Source organism: Gadus macrocephalus, chromosome 10 (assembly GCF_031168955.1).
Source record: "Gadus macrocephalus chromosome 10, ASM3116895v1".
Taxonomy (NCBI): domain Eukaryota; kingdom Metazoa; phylum Chordata; class Actinopteri; order Gadiformes; family Gadidae; genus Gadus; species Gadus macrocephalus.
Genome location: NC_082391.1, coordinates 11,817,472 through 11,835,238, shown reverse-complemented (window position 1 = coordinate 11,835,238; position 17,767 = coordinate 11,817,472). Strand labels below are relative to the sequence as shown.

The window sequence follows — 17,767 nt, the reverse complement described above, 5'->3', positions numbered from 1 at the left end:
GAACCATCTTAAGTGTACACACTTATTCTATGTTGTACGTCCTTGCACATAAAGACAGTACTTGGCATTTTTTGTATCGTCTTATCCAAGCTATCCGGGAACGGGTTAACCTAGCGATTGTGAGTGGTCATGTTCCTCAGTCAGTAGAACAGGTTCTTCCACCCCCTTGTAGTTCATCAGAAGACTTCCACTTCCAAAGCTTTCAATCTGTTGACCAATCCAGGGAACAGCTTCCCTTACTCACCAAACACGACCGGGGGTATAATTAATAGGCAGCAGACGAGCTTACATGGGCAACTTTAATAATTCACCTTCACTCACCGCTTCTCATGCGATTAACGTGCAAGCATGCAGACACACACGCACACACACACACATGCACACACACACATCCATCAGTGTCACGTGACGTAGCAGAGGAGTGACTAGGGAAATCAATAGAGATGGTCAACGTTAACCAAACAGACATTTAATGAGATAAAAACGAGGACAGAGCCCAGAGACACACCATGAATCTCCTTCATATCGTTAGATTTAATATGTATAGATGATACGGGCTCATTAAAGTGTTGCTCAGGAAGTTCAGAGGGAAGCTTGAGATGTGATGGGGTCATCGCTCTGAAACTCCCGGCGATGGCTGACGTCCACGACAACAGACGGGGGTCGATGAGGAGGTGGTCTCGGTCCCGGTCCTGGTCCCGGTCTAGGTCCCAGTCCCGGTCCAGGTCCTGTTCCCAGAGGGGGCATCATCAGAAGTCTCCGGCGCGGTCGTTCCCGCCACAGAGGTAGAGGAGAGCCTTCCCATAGTCCCCCTTGGTGTCCTCCTGGGAGGGGGGGAGGTTGGGTTACGAATTCAGACCACTCACGTTCCGTCTCAGTTGCCATGGAGACCACAAGGGAGTGGGGGGGGGGGGGGGGGGGGGGGCGGTTGGTTGAATTAAGTAGTGATGACTGATAACATCAACGCTGGATTGTAGCGTGCCGTCGCCGCTACGCCACGTTACGTAATTGCTACATCACGCTACGTAACAGCTAAGCCTCCGCTACAAAATGCTACGTCACCGCGAGGTCAATGCTCTACAGCACGCTACGTCGGCGCTAGCATAGAGCAGACAAACATAGAGAGGTGAACTATTTCTAGAGAGGAGAGCTGTAGATCTAGGTGAACTACTTCTAGAGAGGAGAGGTGTAGATCCAGGTGAACTACTTCTAGAGAGGAGATAGATCTAGGTGAACGACTTCTAGAGAGGACAGGGGTAGATCCAGGTGAACTACTTCTAGAGAGGAGACAGATCTAGGTGAACTACTTCTAGAGAGGAGAGGTGTAGATCTAGTTTATCTACTTCTAGAGGAGAGGTGTAGATCTATAGGTGTGGATCTCGGTGAACCACTAGGAGAGGTAATCTATAGGTATAGATAGTGTACCTGGATGGTGTTGTACAGCGACACTTTGTAGGTTTGGCAGATGAACTCTCTGATGTCCAACATGTCCACCTCGCTCCGGGACACCATGACCCGGATCAGGGTCCCGTCGTCCGTCCCCGCACGCTGGCCAATCACAGACAAGTTTTAGAAACACCCACACACGCTGGCCAATCACAGACAAGTTTTAGAAACACCCTTTCACGCTGGCCAATCACAGACATCCTTGAGAAACATGCAAGCCAATCACAGACCAGCTTTAGAAACACGCTGGTCAATCACAGACAAGATTTAGAAACACCCCTGCACACTAACCAATGAAGTACGATTGTGCGTGTGCGTGTGTGTGTTACCCTCATGGATCCATAAAGCGACTCAGCGAAATAGGCGGGAACACTTCGAACGCACTTCACTGGTAGAAGAAAAAAAAACACTTATTAGTATACTACTACTACTACTGCTAATTCTATTACTACTAAGAATAATACTATTACTACTACTGCTAAGAATATTACTACTACTGCTAATACTATTAATACCAACACTGCACTATTAATACTACTAGTATAATGTAGAATAGTGTATAGTACACCATTGCTACACTATTTATACTTGTATTACAACAGCGTATACTACTGCTTAATGTGTGTCCATCTATCATGTGTCCATGTGTGTGTGTTCATCCTTCATGTGGTCACCCTTCATGTGTTTATCCTTCATGTGTTAAAGGGATACTTCACCGGCGGAGACATGAATCTGCATTGAAAGTGGGTCATATATTCAGTCGAATAGTAACATAAATTTCAAATTTTGTGCCTCCTTGATCGAGAAATGGCAGACAGTGACTTTTGGCACTTGCGGATTGAAAACGACAGCTCCCACAATGCCAATCAGTGGTCACCCCCTGAGGGATGTAGCATAGCAGCCCATCAGCGTTCACTCCCTGAGGGATGTAGCATAGCAGCCCATCAGCGTTCACCCCCTGAGGGATGTAGCATAGCAGCCCATCAGCGTTCACTCCCTGAGGGATGTAGCATAGCAGCCCATCAGCGTTCACTCCCTGAGGGATGTAGCATAGCAGCCCATCAGCGTTCACTCCCTGCAGTCCAGAGTGAACTGCAGCATGGAGGAGAAGTGATTGTTGCCGTTTGCGGACTCCCGGAGCTCTATATCTAAATAATATAATATTATATAAAATATAGGTATCTATATAATATAATACAATATATAATATTACGGTCAAAAGCTGTGTTCGCCTCCGGATGATATTATGAATTAAAAACTGCGTCAGGTTCTCGGACGTCTCTGATACTTCCAAAACAGGTAAAGACTCGCGGTCCACAATCGCGGGCAACAATCCCATTCCCCTCTATGTCAAAGTTCAGTCTACTTCAGATTGATGTGGAAGTGGAAGAACCTGAGACGTTGGAGAACCCGACGGAGTCGTTTGAGACGATATTATGAATATATTATGAAGTCAGTTTTCCGACTTCTCTGGTCCTTACACATCAATCTGAAGTTGCAGTTCAATCTGGACTTCAGAGAGTCAAAGCCAACATTTCTTCCCCCAATTCCTTCTCCAACATGGCCGAGAATCAATACACGGGTCTCCACTTCGGTTTTTCCTCATGCAAATTTGCATCTGCCATGGTCGGAGGTTTGTGTCGGTCTAGTTCTCTAGCTAAGTGGTGGAGAAACATGGCGGACATTGTGTTTACAAATTTGCGGAACCAGTGGTTTGTAGCCCTCGGCCCTTCTAGCAGGCAAGCAAATTTCTCCTGACCTGACGTCAGACGCGTCATTTGACGTCAGGTCAGAAGAAATGTAAGGAGGACAGCTGGGCCAAGGGCATACTGGGTTAGACTGAGGGAAGAAAAAACTGTTTTTTATATTATAATAGCGATTTCATAATGTTAGAACGCCAGTTCTGCATCGGTGAAGAATCCCTTTAATGTGTTCACCTCACCGATGGCCACCATGAGGTTCTCCAGGTTACCGGTGGTCTCGCTCTTGATACTCTCCTCGATGTCAGTCCCGGCCAGCTTCTTATAGGCAGCGAACACTGGAGGAGAACGTAAAGCTACCACTTATTGTGTGTGGTATGACCTGACACTTAATGTACGCACTAATTGTGTGTTGTACGTCGTGACACTTAAATATTAGTACTTGTGTGTGGCATCTTATCCTAGTTATCTTGTTGTATACGGGGAATGGGTTAACCTAGTGACTGTTAGTACTTGGCACTTGGTTCTATGAGTATCCTTACTGTGCCGACAGCCATATATTGTTGTTTCACTTCTTATGACAATGTACTTATTGTAAGTCGCTTTGGTTGAACGCCCTGAACCTAAATGAAAATATATATCAATACATAATGTAACACACACGTGGTGAGGGAAACATCCTGTACATATTCAATCATAAACGATTCAGTGGGACGCTGATTCAGCCACGTTCACACTATTGTTATTTCAAATGTTTTGAAGTGTACATATCAAACAGTAATCTGGGTTATGGCGAGTTAGCTTAGAGTTAGCTTAGATTTAGCTTAGGTGAGTTTGGTTACTATAGTGACTTAGGGGGTGGGTGTGGTTAGTAAAGATAGTAAGGAGGTTAGTGGACAGCAGTGAGTTAGGGGGTGGGGCTGGTTAGTAAAGATAGTAAGGAGGTTAGTGGACAGCAGTGAGGTAGGGGGTGGGGCTGGTTAGTAAAGATAGTAAGGAGGTTAGTGGACAGCAGTGAGGTAGGGGGTGGGGCTGGTTAGTAAAGATAGTAAGGAGGTTAGTGGACAGCAGTGAGGTAGGGGGTGGGGGTGGTTAGTAAAGATAGTAAGGAGGATAGTGGACAGCAGTTTGTTAGGAGGTGGCTAGAGAAAGACCAAACCCAGTCTCAGGTGTTCATGACTCCTCTTGCCCAGGATGGAGATGAACACCTCTTCATCTGTTCCCACCTTGGAGGCTCCTGCCTCAAACAGGTCCTACACACACACACCCACACCCACACACAGTTTAAGACTCGATGTAAACTGGTTTTAAGACTCAGTGTAGGCTGGTTACTTATTGGTTTTAAGACTTAGTAAAACTGGTTTCCTACCTTGGCGTCTTTCTCAATCTTTCCCTCGTTAACCCCTTCTTCCCTGTTCCCCTGGAGAAGGACAGACAGATGACAGACAGGCAGATGACAGACAGACAGACAGACAGACAGACAGACAGACAGACAGACAGACAGACAGACAGACAGACAGACAGACAGACAGACAGACAGACAGACAGACAGACAGACAGACAGACAGACAGACAGACAGACAGACAGACAGACAGACAGACAGGCAGACAGACGGATCAGACAGATCAGACAGATCAGACAAACAGATCAGATGTCAGACACCACTAGGTGTCACCATAAGGTGATTCCAGGAAGTACAAATCCAGCTGTATATCTACCTCCCTCCTCCTACCCCCTCCTCCCCCTCCTCCTCCCTCCCCCCTCTCCTCTCTCCACATCCTCCCTCTCCCTCCTCCTCCCTCCCCCCCCTCCCTCATCACCTGAAGGAGGACTAGCAGGAGTTTTTCGTAGTGGCCCGACGTGTCGCTCATGATGTCTTTCTCCAGCTTCCTGCCAAACTCTGAGAGGAGAAGGAGAAGGAGTAGAAGGAGGAGGTGAGGAGGGGAGGAGCAGCTGGTCTAGGAGGAGGGATGAGATGAAGGTGAAACCTTTCTTGTAGGTCTTGATGACTTCCTTCAGCCGCTCTGGGCTCCGCGACGCCAGGACCTCGATCAGAACCTCATCGTTCGTCCCTGCACCCTGACGACCAATCAGAACACTCCATCCTCAGTTAGACATACATAGACTGCTACTATAACCAGGCTGCTACTGTAACCAGCCTGCTACTGTAACCAGCCTGCTACTATAACCAGGCTGCTACTATAACCAGGCTGCTACTGTAACCAGCCTGCTACTATAAACAGGCTGCTACTGTAACCAGCCTGCTACTATAACCAGGCTGCTACTATAACCAGCCTGCTACTGTAACCAGCCTGCTACTATAACCAGGCTGCTACTGTAACTAGCCTGCTACTGTAACCAGCCTGCTACTATAACCAGGCTGCTACTGTAACCAGGCTGCTACTGTAACCAGGCTGCTACTGTAACCAGCCTGCTACTATAACCAGGCTGCTACTGTAACTAGCCTGCTACTGTAACCAGCCTGCTACTGTAACCAGGCTGCTACTGTAACCAGCCTGCTACTATAACCAGGCTGCTACTATAACCAGGCTGCTACTGTAACCAGGCTGCTACTGTAACCGGCCTGCAACTATAACCAGGCTGCTACTATAACCAGGCTGCTACTATAACCAGGCTGCTACTATAACCAGGCTGCTACTATAACCCGGCTGCTACTATAACCAGGCTGCTACTATAACCAGGATGCTACTATAACCAGGCTGATATTATAAACAGGCTGTTACTATAACCAGGCTGTTCTCATAATCAGGCTGTTATCATAACCAGGCTGTTATAGCATGAGGATAAAATGTTGAGTTAGCATGTTAGCATGTTGAGTTAGAATGCTAACATGTTGAGTTAGCATGCTAACATGCTGAGTTAGCAGGTTAACATGTTTCATTAGCATGCTAACATTTTGTGTTAGCACGTTAACATGTTGCGTTAGCAGGTTAACATGTCAGCAGGTTAACAGTGGCCGGCTGAGTACCTTGAGGGCCTTGTTCAGCAGCGAGGCATCGTAGAGGACCGGGGGGGTCATCAGCGCTACGATCAGACTCTCAAACAAACCGTCCAGCTCAGACTTCAGATGGCTCACCAGGTCCTGAGAACACAGATCACTAGGAATCAATACAGTATCACTGTCTCTGGATTACATCTCTGCAGATCTGAACAATATATAAAGAGAAAATCATAACATTTTCTATAGCAGGTTTCAAAGGTTTCAATTAAACAAATGATCCCCTATAAGGGGGGTTATTTGTTTATCAACACGGCGGGTGCGCGAGCAGAAAGGTGGCGAAAAGATAATTTGTTTGACCGGTTGCCATGGTTATCTCCATGTGGCTAATTGGCAGTTGCGGTGTTAATTTTGTCAGCTTACTGTTACATTAAACTGTAATCAGAAAAAATGGTTATATGCTATAGATCCTATAGTATCTTTGCTATAAAGGCTGGGACGAATTTCGAATTATAAACATGTACACTTTATGTTGAAAGTATAGGCCGTCGCTATTCCCATTGAAACGAATGGCGCGGTGATTATTCTTCAAAACGAGAGCTGGTAAATAGTGAAATATGATTTAAACTGTAACCAGACAACGCGTTTATATGCTATAGACCCTAGAGTATCTGTGGTATAAAGGCTGGGATGAATTTCGAATTATAAATAGGTACACTTTACTGTCCCTCCAGAAAAATGCGGCTTTTTTTGTGAATGTGTGAAAAATCCTTGATTATGCGGCATGTTTTCTTAAAAAATGAGATGAAATATGCGGCATATTTATGCGATGAAAAATGTGTGTGATTACGTCACTTCATAACGTTCCCATGGCAACAGGGGGAAATGGCTGATGTTGTGTGAAGTAAACGCAACATTTTTCAACTGTCTGCTACGATATGTGACTTTTTTGCAACGAAAATGCGGGGATTATGAAATAATGCAAGCCCCGCAGATATCGGCATGTGGTGAAAGTGCGGCATATTTGAAAAAATGTTGCGGACATGAATATGCGGACTTTGGCTGATTATGCGTTCAATTATGCGATCGCATAATCGCGTTTTCCTGGAGGGACTGACTTTATGTTGAAAGAATAGACCGTGGCGATTTCCATTGAAACGAATGGCGCGGTGATTATTCTTCAAAACGAGAGCTGGTAAATTGTGAAAATGAATTAAACTGTAATCAGACAACGCGGTTATATTGACCCTAGAGTATCTGTGGTATGAAGGCTGGGACGAATATCGAATTATAAATATGTACAATCCACAACGTTAGCTCTCTGGCTCATAGCTCAGCGGACTAGAATACCTCCCGTTGACAAGTCGTAGCTACAGTCCGTCCTATTTATGTGAAAAACGTTGTATTTGGATTGTAAAACGCATGGAAATATGAATGATTGATCCTGATTTCTTTTCTTTGGCAAGTGACCATGGTATAAGCGGGATAATGCCCTTCGAGGTGTCAAAAACATGTTTGATCGATCGTAATTAAAGGGGACTACTTTTGAAGGGAGATTAACTCAAACAGAGTATACATTTGATAAGCATGCAATGCAAATAAGAAAAAGCATAATTATTAAAGTATTTGAATTGTTTCATTATGGTGGCAAGCAAGAAGTAGAATAATTGGGATAATCAGTCTAATTAAAAGGGTTTGCGCAACCAACCGCACAATAATGACATGATTGCGGCTCTTGTCGTCTTGTCTCTTTCTGCCAACGGCATGCGCGTAGAGTGGGGAGTGAAATAAAGAAGACTGATAATCCCTCTATAACAACGCCCCAAAGCCATGGGGGCGTGTCTTCAGGCTCCGCCCACACAGTGCATGGGGTGTGTCTTCAGGCTCCGCCTACCTTCTTGTAGCTCTTCTTATAGGCCTCTTTGATCTCCTGTCGCTGGCCGTTGCTACGAGCCGTCAGCAGCATCAGCACCGCATCCTCGTCCGTTCCTGATCAATACATCTGATCAATCAATACCTGATCTATAAATAGATCAATACCTGGATCAATTAATACCTGATCTATAAATAGATCAATACCGGAATCAATTAATACCTGATCTATCAATACCGGATCTCTCAATAGATCAATACCTGATCAATTAATAATTGATTTATCAATACATAAGTCTATTTCTTAGGTTACAGATGGTTAAGGTTAGGTTAAGGGTATAGATGTATAAGTTAAGGTCAGCGACGGTTAAGGTGAGGTTTGAATTTAATTTATTGTAAATGTTTTTTTTCGAACAAGAAATAGAAAAGAAAAGCAATAATAAACAATAAAATAAAATTATGAAACAAGTGGACGGTTACAATAAAGTAATATTTACACACAATGAATGGGTTGGAGATGTAGAGAGCTGGTAGCTCAGAGTCATCCTGGCTCCGCCCACGCTAACGACACGCTAACGACAAGCTAACGACCAGAGAATGACACTTTAACGTCTCTGGGACTGACGGGGGGATAGGAGTTCAAAGGTCAAACTGTCAAACAATAATCTAAAACCCATACATGGAGGAGGAGGTGGAAGGGGAAAAGGAGAAGGAGGAGGAAGGGGAGAAGGAAAAAGAGGAGGAGAAAGAGGAGGTGACTGACCTATTCCTTTCATAGCCTTGTTCAGGAACTCGGCATCTGATTTTGGGTTGAAGTTGACGAAGGGACGGACAGTTCCTCGGTAATCCTAGGACCAGACCAGACGAGAGCAGGTAGGGGTTAGACAGTCCAGAGACAGGTCATTAAGGAGCAGGTGGGGGTTAGACTATACAGGACAGGTCATTAAGGAGCAGGTAGGGGTTAGACAATACAGAGACGGGTCATTAAGGAGCAGGTAGGGGTTAGACAGTACAGACAGGTCATTAAGGAGCAGGTATGGGTTAGACAGTACAGACAGGTTATTAAGGAGCAGGTATGGGTTAGACAGTACAGACAGGTTATTAAGGAGCAGGTATGGGTTAGACAGTACAGACAGGTCATTAAGGAGCAGGTAGGGGTTAGACAGTACAGAGACAGGTCATTAAGGAGCAGGTAGGGGTTAGACAGGACAGAGAGAGGTCATTAAGGAGCAGGTAGGGGTTAGACAGTACAGAGACAGGTCATTAAGGAGCAGGTAGGGGTTAGACAGTACAGAGAGGTCGTTAAGGAGCAGGTAGGGGCTAGGGGTCATCTTGCTCGAGAAGGCCTACAGGTACACTGAGGACGTTGGGGATCGAACCCAGAACCAGTGGCCTCCAGCCGGTATGTAGGTTGGAAGGATGTGAAATAGTATTAATCGACATTATAACATGTGTGTGAGAGAGAGATACAGACCAGGACCTTCCTTATCTACAATTAGGACCGTGTTCATCTCTCCAGCAGCCTCATGGCTCTGCCGCCCTGAGAGAGAGAGATACAGACCAGGACCTTCTCTATCTACAATGAGGACCGTGAGCTTCTCTCCAGCAGCCTAATGGCTCTGCAGTCCTGCCGCTCGGCTTCAGATGGCCGTGGATCTGAGCCGGTCCACCGCCTGAGACTGCTGCTCCATTAACCCCCCATCAGGCACCACTCCCATCCAGTCCAATGCCTCCTCAGGAGAGGAGGAGGAGGAGGAGAGGAGGAGGAGAGGAGGAGTAGAGGAGGAGCAGAGCCACACAGAGGAGGAGGAGGAGAGACACCCACAGGAGCAGAGAAGGAGGAGAGGAGGAAGAGAGAGAGGCAGAGAGAGAGAGAGAGAGAGAGAGAGAGAGAGAGAGAGAGAGAGAGAGAGAGAGAGAGAGAGAGAGAGAGAGAGAGAGAGAGAGAGAGAGAGAGAGGCAGAGAGAGAGAGAGAGAGAGAGAGAGAGGGGTCTTGGATCTCCCTGACCAGGATCCCTCACCCCCAGACCTCCCAACACGGCCAGGAGATGGAAACAATGTGAAAGAGATGGAGCAGTCGGTGGACCCCCGTAGCTCTGGTCACACGATGTTGGGGAGGGGGGGCTGGGGCGGTAGAGGTGAGCCGAGACTTGTCTGTTGTTCCGCTCAACAACACGACTTTAGATCAACACCCGCTCTGCTGAACCGCAGACCCACGCCCCTCCTCCAGTCCACCCCCCCCCCGCCTCAGACCCACTGCCCTCCTCCAGTCCACCCCCCCCCCCCCCCCCCTCAGACACACTGCCCTCCTCCAGTCCACCCCCCCCCCCCCCCTCAGACACACTGCCCTCCTCCAGTCCACCCCCCCCCTCAGACCCACGCCCCTCCTCCAGTCCACCCCCCCCCCGCCTCAGACCCACTGCCCTCCTCCAGTCCACCCCCCCCCCCCCCCCCCTCAGACACACTGCCCTCCTCCAGTCCACCCCCCCCCCTCAGACCCCCGGCCCTCCTCCAGTCCACCCCCCCCCCCTCAGACCCCCGGCCCTCCTCCAGTCCACCCCCCCCCCCCAGTCCACCAGTCCACCCCCCCCCCCCCCCCCCCCTCAGACCCACTGCCCTCCTCCAGTCCACCCCCCCCCCCCCTCAGACCCACGCCCCTCCTCCAGTCCAGCCCCCCCCCCTCAGACCCACGCCCCTCCTCCAGTCCAGCCCACCCTCAGACCCACAGCGGCTGCAGGACTCTGATCACGATCCACCCCCCCCCCCCAGACGTTGTCTTCCATCGATAGATCTTACAAAAAGTGAAAGGGGACATATTATACCACCAGGTGTGAGTGTGATTAGCCTTACAAGCCGTTTCGAAAATATGCCCCATATGACATCACTAGTGGGCTTGTCCACCTATATCTGTGCTGGACAGATGAGCAACTTTTACTTCAGTCCACTGGGTAGGCTGGTAGACCTGGTAGACCTAGACCACACCTGGTGGTATAATATGCCCCCTTTAAAGAAACAAATCCTCATATTTAGTGTTGAAGACGGGTCTTGTCCCGACCGGACCTGGTGGTCCGAGAGAGTTAGTGAGTCGCTGTTTGGTGGATCACAAAGGTAAACAACTACTAGTCGACCAATACTAGTCTGGGGCCAAAAGCACGTGACCTTCCACACCGAGATACTATACATGAAGCTAGCCGGACAGCAACACAAAGCCCTCCACAGAGGAGTCCTACTCACCATCCTGCTGAGACCAACGAGCCGGAGAAGAGGTGGAGGAGGTGGAGACGAGGTGGAGACGAGGTGGAGCAGAGGTGGAGACGAGGTGGAGGAGAGGTGGTGCAGGTTCCTGGACAGAGGAACAGTTCAAACTCCACTCAGGTACACAACCACAACTCTCCTTATTAACAGACTAATTGGTTGCGGCGTAACGAGGTTTCCCCGGAGAGGTGCAGGTCTTACCACGGGCGTGGGCGCGTCGAGGAGAGGATCTGCCCGTTGTCTCTCCGCTCAGCACCTTAAGGTGCTCTCTGACCCCCATGTGACATCACCGTGACGTCACCCAACACCGCGGTGTCCTGTGTCATCCGGCCGGATCCACTGCCCCTCTGATCTCCAGTGACCGACGGAACCCTTCACCGGGCCCCACAATGTGTCCCGTGACCCAAGTTATGTTCCCAGTGCCACCAGAATATTTCCAGTGCCCATCAGGATACTTCCAGTTCAACCTAAATGTTTCCAGTGCCACCAGAATGATTCCAGTGCCACCATTAAACCTGAACAGTAAACAGAATCTAATCAGGGGACGGAGTGAGAGGGAATGATTTTTTTAGAATTAATTTTCCTACGTCCTCCCTAAATTTCTCCAGAAGGTGAGCCATCTGTTGGATTGTTCTGAAGTCTTCTTTTGAGGTAACAGAACAGAGAACAACAAACCCTTGGCTGAAGAGCCTTGAACACCTCATCACTGAAACACACGAGTTATGCAAACAGGAACAAGAAATCGTATTTCATTTGAAAAGGCAGCAAACCATTTGGTACTTTGCGAGGGTGCTGTGATGGAACGTTACCAGATGAAAACATGAAGCGTTATCTTATTTAAACCTTTTGGAAACCCTTCTTATAGATCTCTCTAGCCTCAGTGATCCTCCGTTTGTAAAAGTACACAGTACATGAGAGGCAGGGGTTGCATTTGCGTGGTATTTATTTATTCAGCAGTGTACTGGGAACAGCGCCCGGTGATGGAGAGAGCACCGTCTCAAAGTGTCAGCCGGCCGGGGAATCAATCAGTCAGACGACGGCCTGTTGACTTTCTAAATAAAGCTTTAAATATTTAAACTCATGTCTTAACATCTGAGAAACCACCTTGTTGTGGCGTTCTCGGGTTCCGCTGAATCCTTCATGAGGTTCATAACATCACAACACCACCGGCTGGCTGCTGTTGCCACGGCGATGGGACCCGGGTCAGGTGACAGATGGGAGACATAAGACAGGAAATGGGTCAATTAAACATCACTTCCTGGGGTCCCCCACCCCCCCTCGTGTGGAGCGTGGGGGGTCTGACCGCTGGACCGGAGCTCTTAGAGTCATCTCACAGAACAGGACGTTCAATCGTGTAGTTAAGAACGGCTCTCATTAATAATATATAATAATATATCATTAATTATGGTTACCTCGGCTGGGCTGCGTTTCTACTGCTCTTAGTTTGCACATAGTTTATCGTTTATAGTTAATAGCTTTAATTTTATTTGTAATATAATTCATTTATTCTGGCTGACCGAAGTTTTCTGCTGTGACACCTGCATCACTGAGTAGAACATCTTTTCAGCCAGCAATGCTGAGATAATAACATGTATTATTTAAAGATTAACATCTTCAGGGGAACAACATGTGTCTTAGATAAGTAGTTAACATCCAAAAACCCAACACCTATGTCTCTAGAGAGAGGGACAGAGACAGAGTGACAGAGAGAGACAGAGAGGGAGACAGAGGGACAGAGACAGAGAGAAAGGTCTCAAGAGTCAGGTCTCAATTTTACATTTTGGTATTCGTATCAATAGTTAATGTTTATTTGATATGATAATTTATGAGTTTGACATTTCTGTTTGTTTTGTCAGAGGCTTTGTCAGAAGTTTCATCACTCATGTCATTAAAGCTAATTCAAATGGCATTGAGAGAGAGACAGACGGACAGATAGACGCACACAACCACACCCATCCACACCCAACACCCATGCACACACAGCGAGCGAGCAAGCGAGAGACGTTAATTAGAGTGAGGAAAAACATTCTCTCTTCTCTTTTCTAAAGACAGTGAATGACCACATAATCGATTGACCCAACTATTGATCTGCATAACCCTAAACAGATCAATATTGTGTTCATACAATCAGGCCAATGATTAATTGAAGTGATCAGTTATTAATGGCTGAGACACATGACTTCCGGCTAAATCGGCAGTCTCGAGAGACAGAGAGACGCATGACAAGGCCAGATGGGATTAATTATGATTGGTTGAGCAAAAACAACAAGCCCGCGCCTCAGAAAATGATGGTTTGGAGGATTTAGCTGCGTTTGTGCTGCAGTCATGTCTCTCTATTAAAAGGCGTCCCTCAACACATTCATACGATAATAAAATATACATTAAAAAAAATAACATGCTTCGTATATAGTTGTGCGCTCGGGCGCATCCCAGCCAGGTAGATAACACGTGTAGTGTGTGTGTGTGTGTGTGTGTGTGTGTGTGTGTGTGTGTGTGCAGGGGCGTAGCCATCATTTCAGAAGTGAGGGGGACAAATTGTTCAGAGGTCTATTGAGTGATTTATCATCCTCTCGCATTCAGTTGCACCTCTCCTTATTGGCTACATAACCAGAAACAGCACAGCACCAGGGGACCGACTTTAGTTCTTTAAAATGATATACTATCAAAATCTAAAGTCAAAATCCAAAGCTGCCAAACTCTGGTTGAGTTGACACAGAATGACCCTCGAGCATCTACAGGGTAAGTAGCCCGATAATTAAGTGCCAAATGAAAATACTGAACACGAAAAGTTCTGTAAAACACCATTCCTGTTTCAAATTATCAGCACCAAAATGGAATGAAAGTAACAAGGTAACAGTGTAATAAGCAACATAATTTAATTTAATGGCAAGAAGTGACAAGTGAAAGTGACAACAATAAACATATTGACATGAAGAAGTAGCTATTTTACATTTGCCGTCGTCAACTATGACAGCACAGATGTGCGAAATTAATCAAGACTAAGACCAGTGGCGGCTGGTGATCAAAAATGTTGATTTGATTTCCTGTATTCTGATGCATTTTGGGGATGGCCACTACCTATTTACCTACTATTCATTCAGATTCATAGCCTACATCCTGACTTGCAGGGCCTGGACAAGCTTACACTGCATATACAGACCTACTTATGGTCATTCTGGCAGCCATTGCTATTTTACCCATTGTTGTTATTTTGATATTGAGACAAATCATGATCACTGTCCAAAAGTGTCCATTTTTGGTGAGTCTCAATGTCTACTTCAAATGCAGTTAGAAATATGGGACAGTTGCTTCATTTTGTTTATATGCTACAGGCCGAAATGCAAAATTAATATGTAACTTACTTGCTCCACTGACTAAGACAAATGGTATGACATATACCTGCTTTCTTTAAAACACAAAAAATGCAATTGTCAAATAATATCTGCAAATAAATAATAAACAAAAAGTCTGTTGGAAATTAAATCTAAACTACATATTTAAACATCCATGTCAGTATTTACATTTTGAACTAAGGGAATCAAAGGCTTTTTCCATGAAAGCAATACTTGGTGCCCCCAGACATGGTGCTATCACATGTCAGTCATGGTCTAGTCACAAATATGTGCAAAACAACCGTGAGCACAAGTTCTCACGGTAGTAAAAAAATATTTAGCAGTAAAACAACTCTTAAAGAGTACAATTTATCCAAAAAGTTGCTCAAGGACATGTAACAGAGTAGGTCTAATTGTCACTAGTTACTATCACCTCTGCACCTAGCAAGCGATTTAACATAGGTAACAGTTAACAAATGTTAACTATCTTAACTTGATATATTGTCAGTCTATTTGTCAGTCATAATTTAGTTAAACAACATGCAACAGCATTACTCAACTTACACGGTTTGTTTGGAAAAAACAAGGTACAAGCAGAGCCCGTCTACGAAGAGCCTGGGCACTCCCTATACGCCCCATTGTACCGATTTTGGTTGTAGTTCCATGAGACATCCACTGGGGGTGATCGCGGGCGAGTCCAGATTGAATGGGAGTCTATGGGGCTAGACGGCTAATTATGCCTCTTTCACCTGCTTCTCGTTGAAATATCGCAAATTTTATTGTAGATTCCGCAAGTTCAATATAGATTATGGTTCAAAAGTCAAATGAGTGAGTATGTATGTCCTTTCGATTTCTTACAGTATGGGCCGTTGTTGGCCATACACGCTAGCATTCTGCTAATGAATGCTGATTGGTCAGGGACGGACTTGCGACTGATTACGACCAGAGACCCCTCTTGACGGCATCTGAAGCTGAAGAGCAATCAGAAACGTGTTAACTCAATTTTTGCGTACTGTATTTATATTTTCCTGCAGGCCCTTTTATTTTTTTAGATAGTATGTATGGTGAAAGTACATGGGCATAAATGGAATTTCTTCCATTTCTTGTGTTCAATGTTCAATGTGTTATATACATGGTAGGTACGGTATGACCACCTTAAATAATACAGTCAATATCCCGCTCAATATCATTTCATCTGTCATTGTCTATTTTTCGAAAATAAAGATAGTTTAAAAAAGAAATGCCTCGTAAATGTGCAATGATAAACTGCACTTACAGTGGAAACGGATTGTCCGTCTTTTCGTTTCCCAAGGACAGAAAAAGGTAACGTTCTTGCTTGCTCCTGTATGAATGGTCCTAGGCTACCTGAGGCTTCACCTGGTAAGGAAAGTTGCGCTGGAGCCCGGGTAATATCGCACATGGCTTATTCAAGTTGCGCGCTAGACATTCTCTAAAGTGTCGATCCTCAAGCACTTAACTTACCTTAACCGATTGTTCCATACAAATGGTTAGTTAACGATTTAACAACTTCAACATCTGCTATTACAGTCGTTATTTTTTTGTAGGACTTGGGCTAATGACCTTGCACAGAGGGAAAACCATCTACACCACTTGTCATTGATTTCTATGCATTCACTGATCTTTACAGATGGGTTTGTTTTAAGCCATTGAATATAATTGCTCTGCCCTGCAACACATTATAAGCTACACATGTTTGTTAAATGAGAAATATGGTCTGGGTCACATTGAAACAGTAACAGTTGTATAACAGTAATTATACAAACATTATACCAACATTGCAACAGGCAAGTTTATTCAAACATCACACTAACAAGAACACAATAAGAACAGATGCTAATAAAAAAAAAGCGAAATGATTTAACAACAGTGAACATACTGAACAGAGGCAGGGGAAAAGGACAGAGGAAGAAGACTTGTCCGTTGTCACAGCATCAAGGTCCAACTGTAGAGATCAAGAAAGGAAGAGGCATGAGGAGTACAACAGAACACTGCTCTCTAGCAGATTGTTTACTGATGTAAACTAAATTGATGCAGTCTTAAAATTATGATTCTAATCCAGGTTTCTATTTTAGGAGAAAGAAATGGCTCATAATCGTTACAAAAAAAAAAAGCTTTATCATCGGCACTAGTGAGGATTAGAAAAAACACTCTCTGTAAGTAACATACATATGTAAAACATTTGCGCATTTCTTTTTTTTACATTAGCTCACTAAAACTGTAACTAGGGTATTAAGCAAAAAAAAGCCTTACCTCCAACAGCTGGTGTTATCGTTGCGGGAAAAGGGAAGTGCTTTAGAAACTGCCGTAAAGCAGTACCTCTGACAGTATGACAATGTGTGACGTCATCGCATGTTTTAAACGCCTTTTTAGAACAGATACGTGACCTTAAAAAATGCAATATTCAGCTGAGTTTATTATCTTAGCCCCACCTTTTGATAGCAACTTTCAAATTACTTGACAAAAAATTACATCGTGAGAAAAGTGGATTCTGAGGATAAAACCCCGTTGGCTCCCATTCATTCTGGACTCGCCTACGAGCGCCCCGCGTGGTCAGAGATTATTACTGCAACCAGTCCAGAAAACCGGAACTAACCCGCGAGTGCCCATTCTCCTCATATTAGGTGTTCGAAACCACCTACTTGCTTCCTACTCTTACTAATTATGACGTCAAATTGAGTAAGCAGAACGTAGTAAGCGAGTTTTAGGTAAGCGAGTAGTATCCGAATGTCTTCTACTTCCGGAAAGATTTTGTGTAGGGCCATTTCTCAATTCGCGTACTTGTGCGTGCTCGTGTGCTCGTGGACTCGTGAAACGTCATCAGTCGTTGCCCGAGCACTGTTCCAATTCGAAGCACGCATCAAGCGAGTACTGTCGTAAAACCCGGAAGTGTTCTTGATGCGTGCTCGATCTCGCCGTTTCACCGAGCATGCATCGGAGGTGGCTCGTGTGTGCTTGCAATCGCTATAAATCCCAGGATGCATTTCGCACTCGCAGCAGTACGATGGCGGACAATATGGAGAAGACGCACAACTGTAGCTTAAGTTACTCTTAACTTATATATATATTTATATAATATATAATATAAGATAATATATAAATATATATATATAAAGTCGTGCGTGTATAGCTCATACACAGGACACGCATATCTTTTCAATTTTTATTCATTCAGAATATTTA

At 45.4% G+C, this 17,767-nt stretch overlaps 1 protein-coding gene across 1 annotated transcript; it reads right to left on the bottom strand.

Moving 5' to 3' along the window:
• Positions 1 to 285: 285 nt before the first annotated feature.
• Positions 286 to 12,436, bottom strand: anxa5a (annexin A5a). The gene is made up of 13 exons (XM_060063497.1): positions 11,436 to 12,436; positions 11,214 to 11,322; positions 8,742 to 8,826; positions 8,001 to 8,095; positions 6,137 to 6,250; positions 5,136 to 5,226; positions 4,968 to 5,047; positions 4,516 to 4,566; positions 4,306 to 4,399; positions 3,389 to 3,484; positions 1,776 to 1,834; positions 1,426 to 1,548; positions 286 to 824 (listed from the first exon to the last, which is right to left on the bottom strand). Exons 2-13 carry the CDS (start codon positions 11,214 to 11,216, stop codon positions 750 to 752), a joined length of 966 nt encoding a protein of 321 aa, XP_059919480.1. The 5' UTR covers positions 11,217 to 11,322; positions 11,436 to 12,436; the 3' UTR covers positions 286 to 749.
• Between the last annotated feature and the right edge of the window lie 5,331 nt (positions 12,437 to 17,767).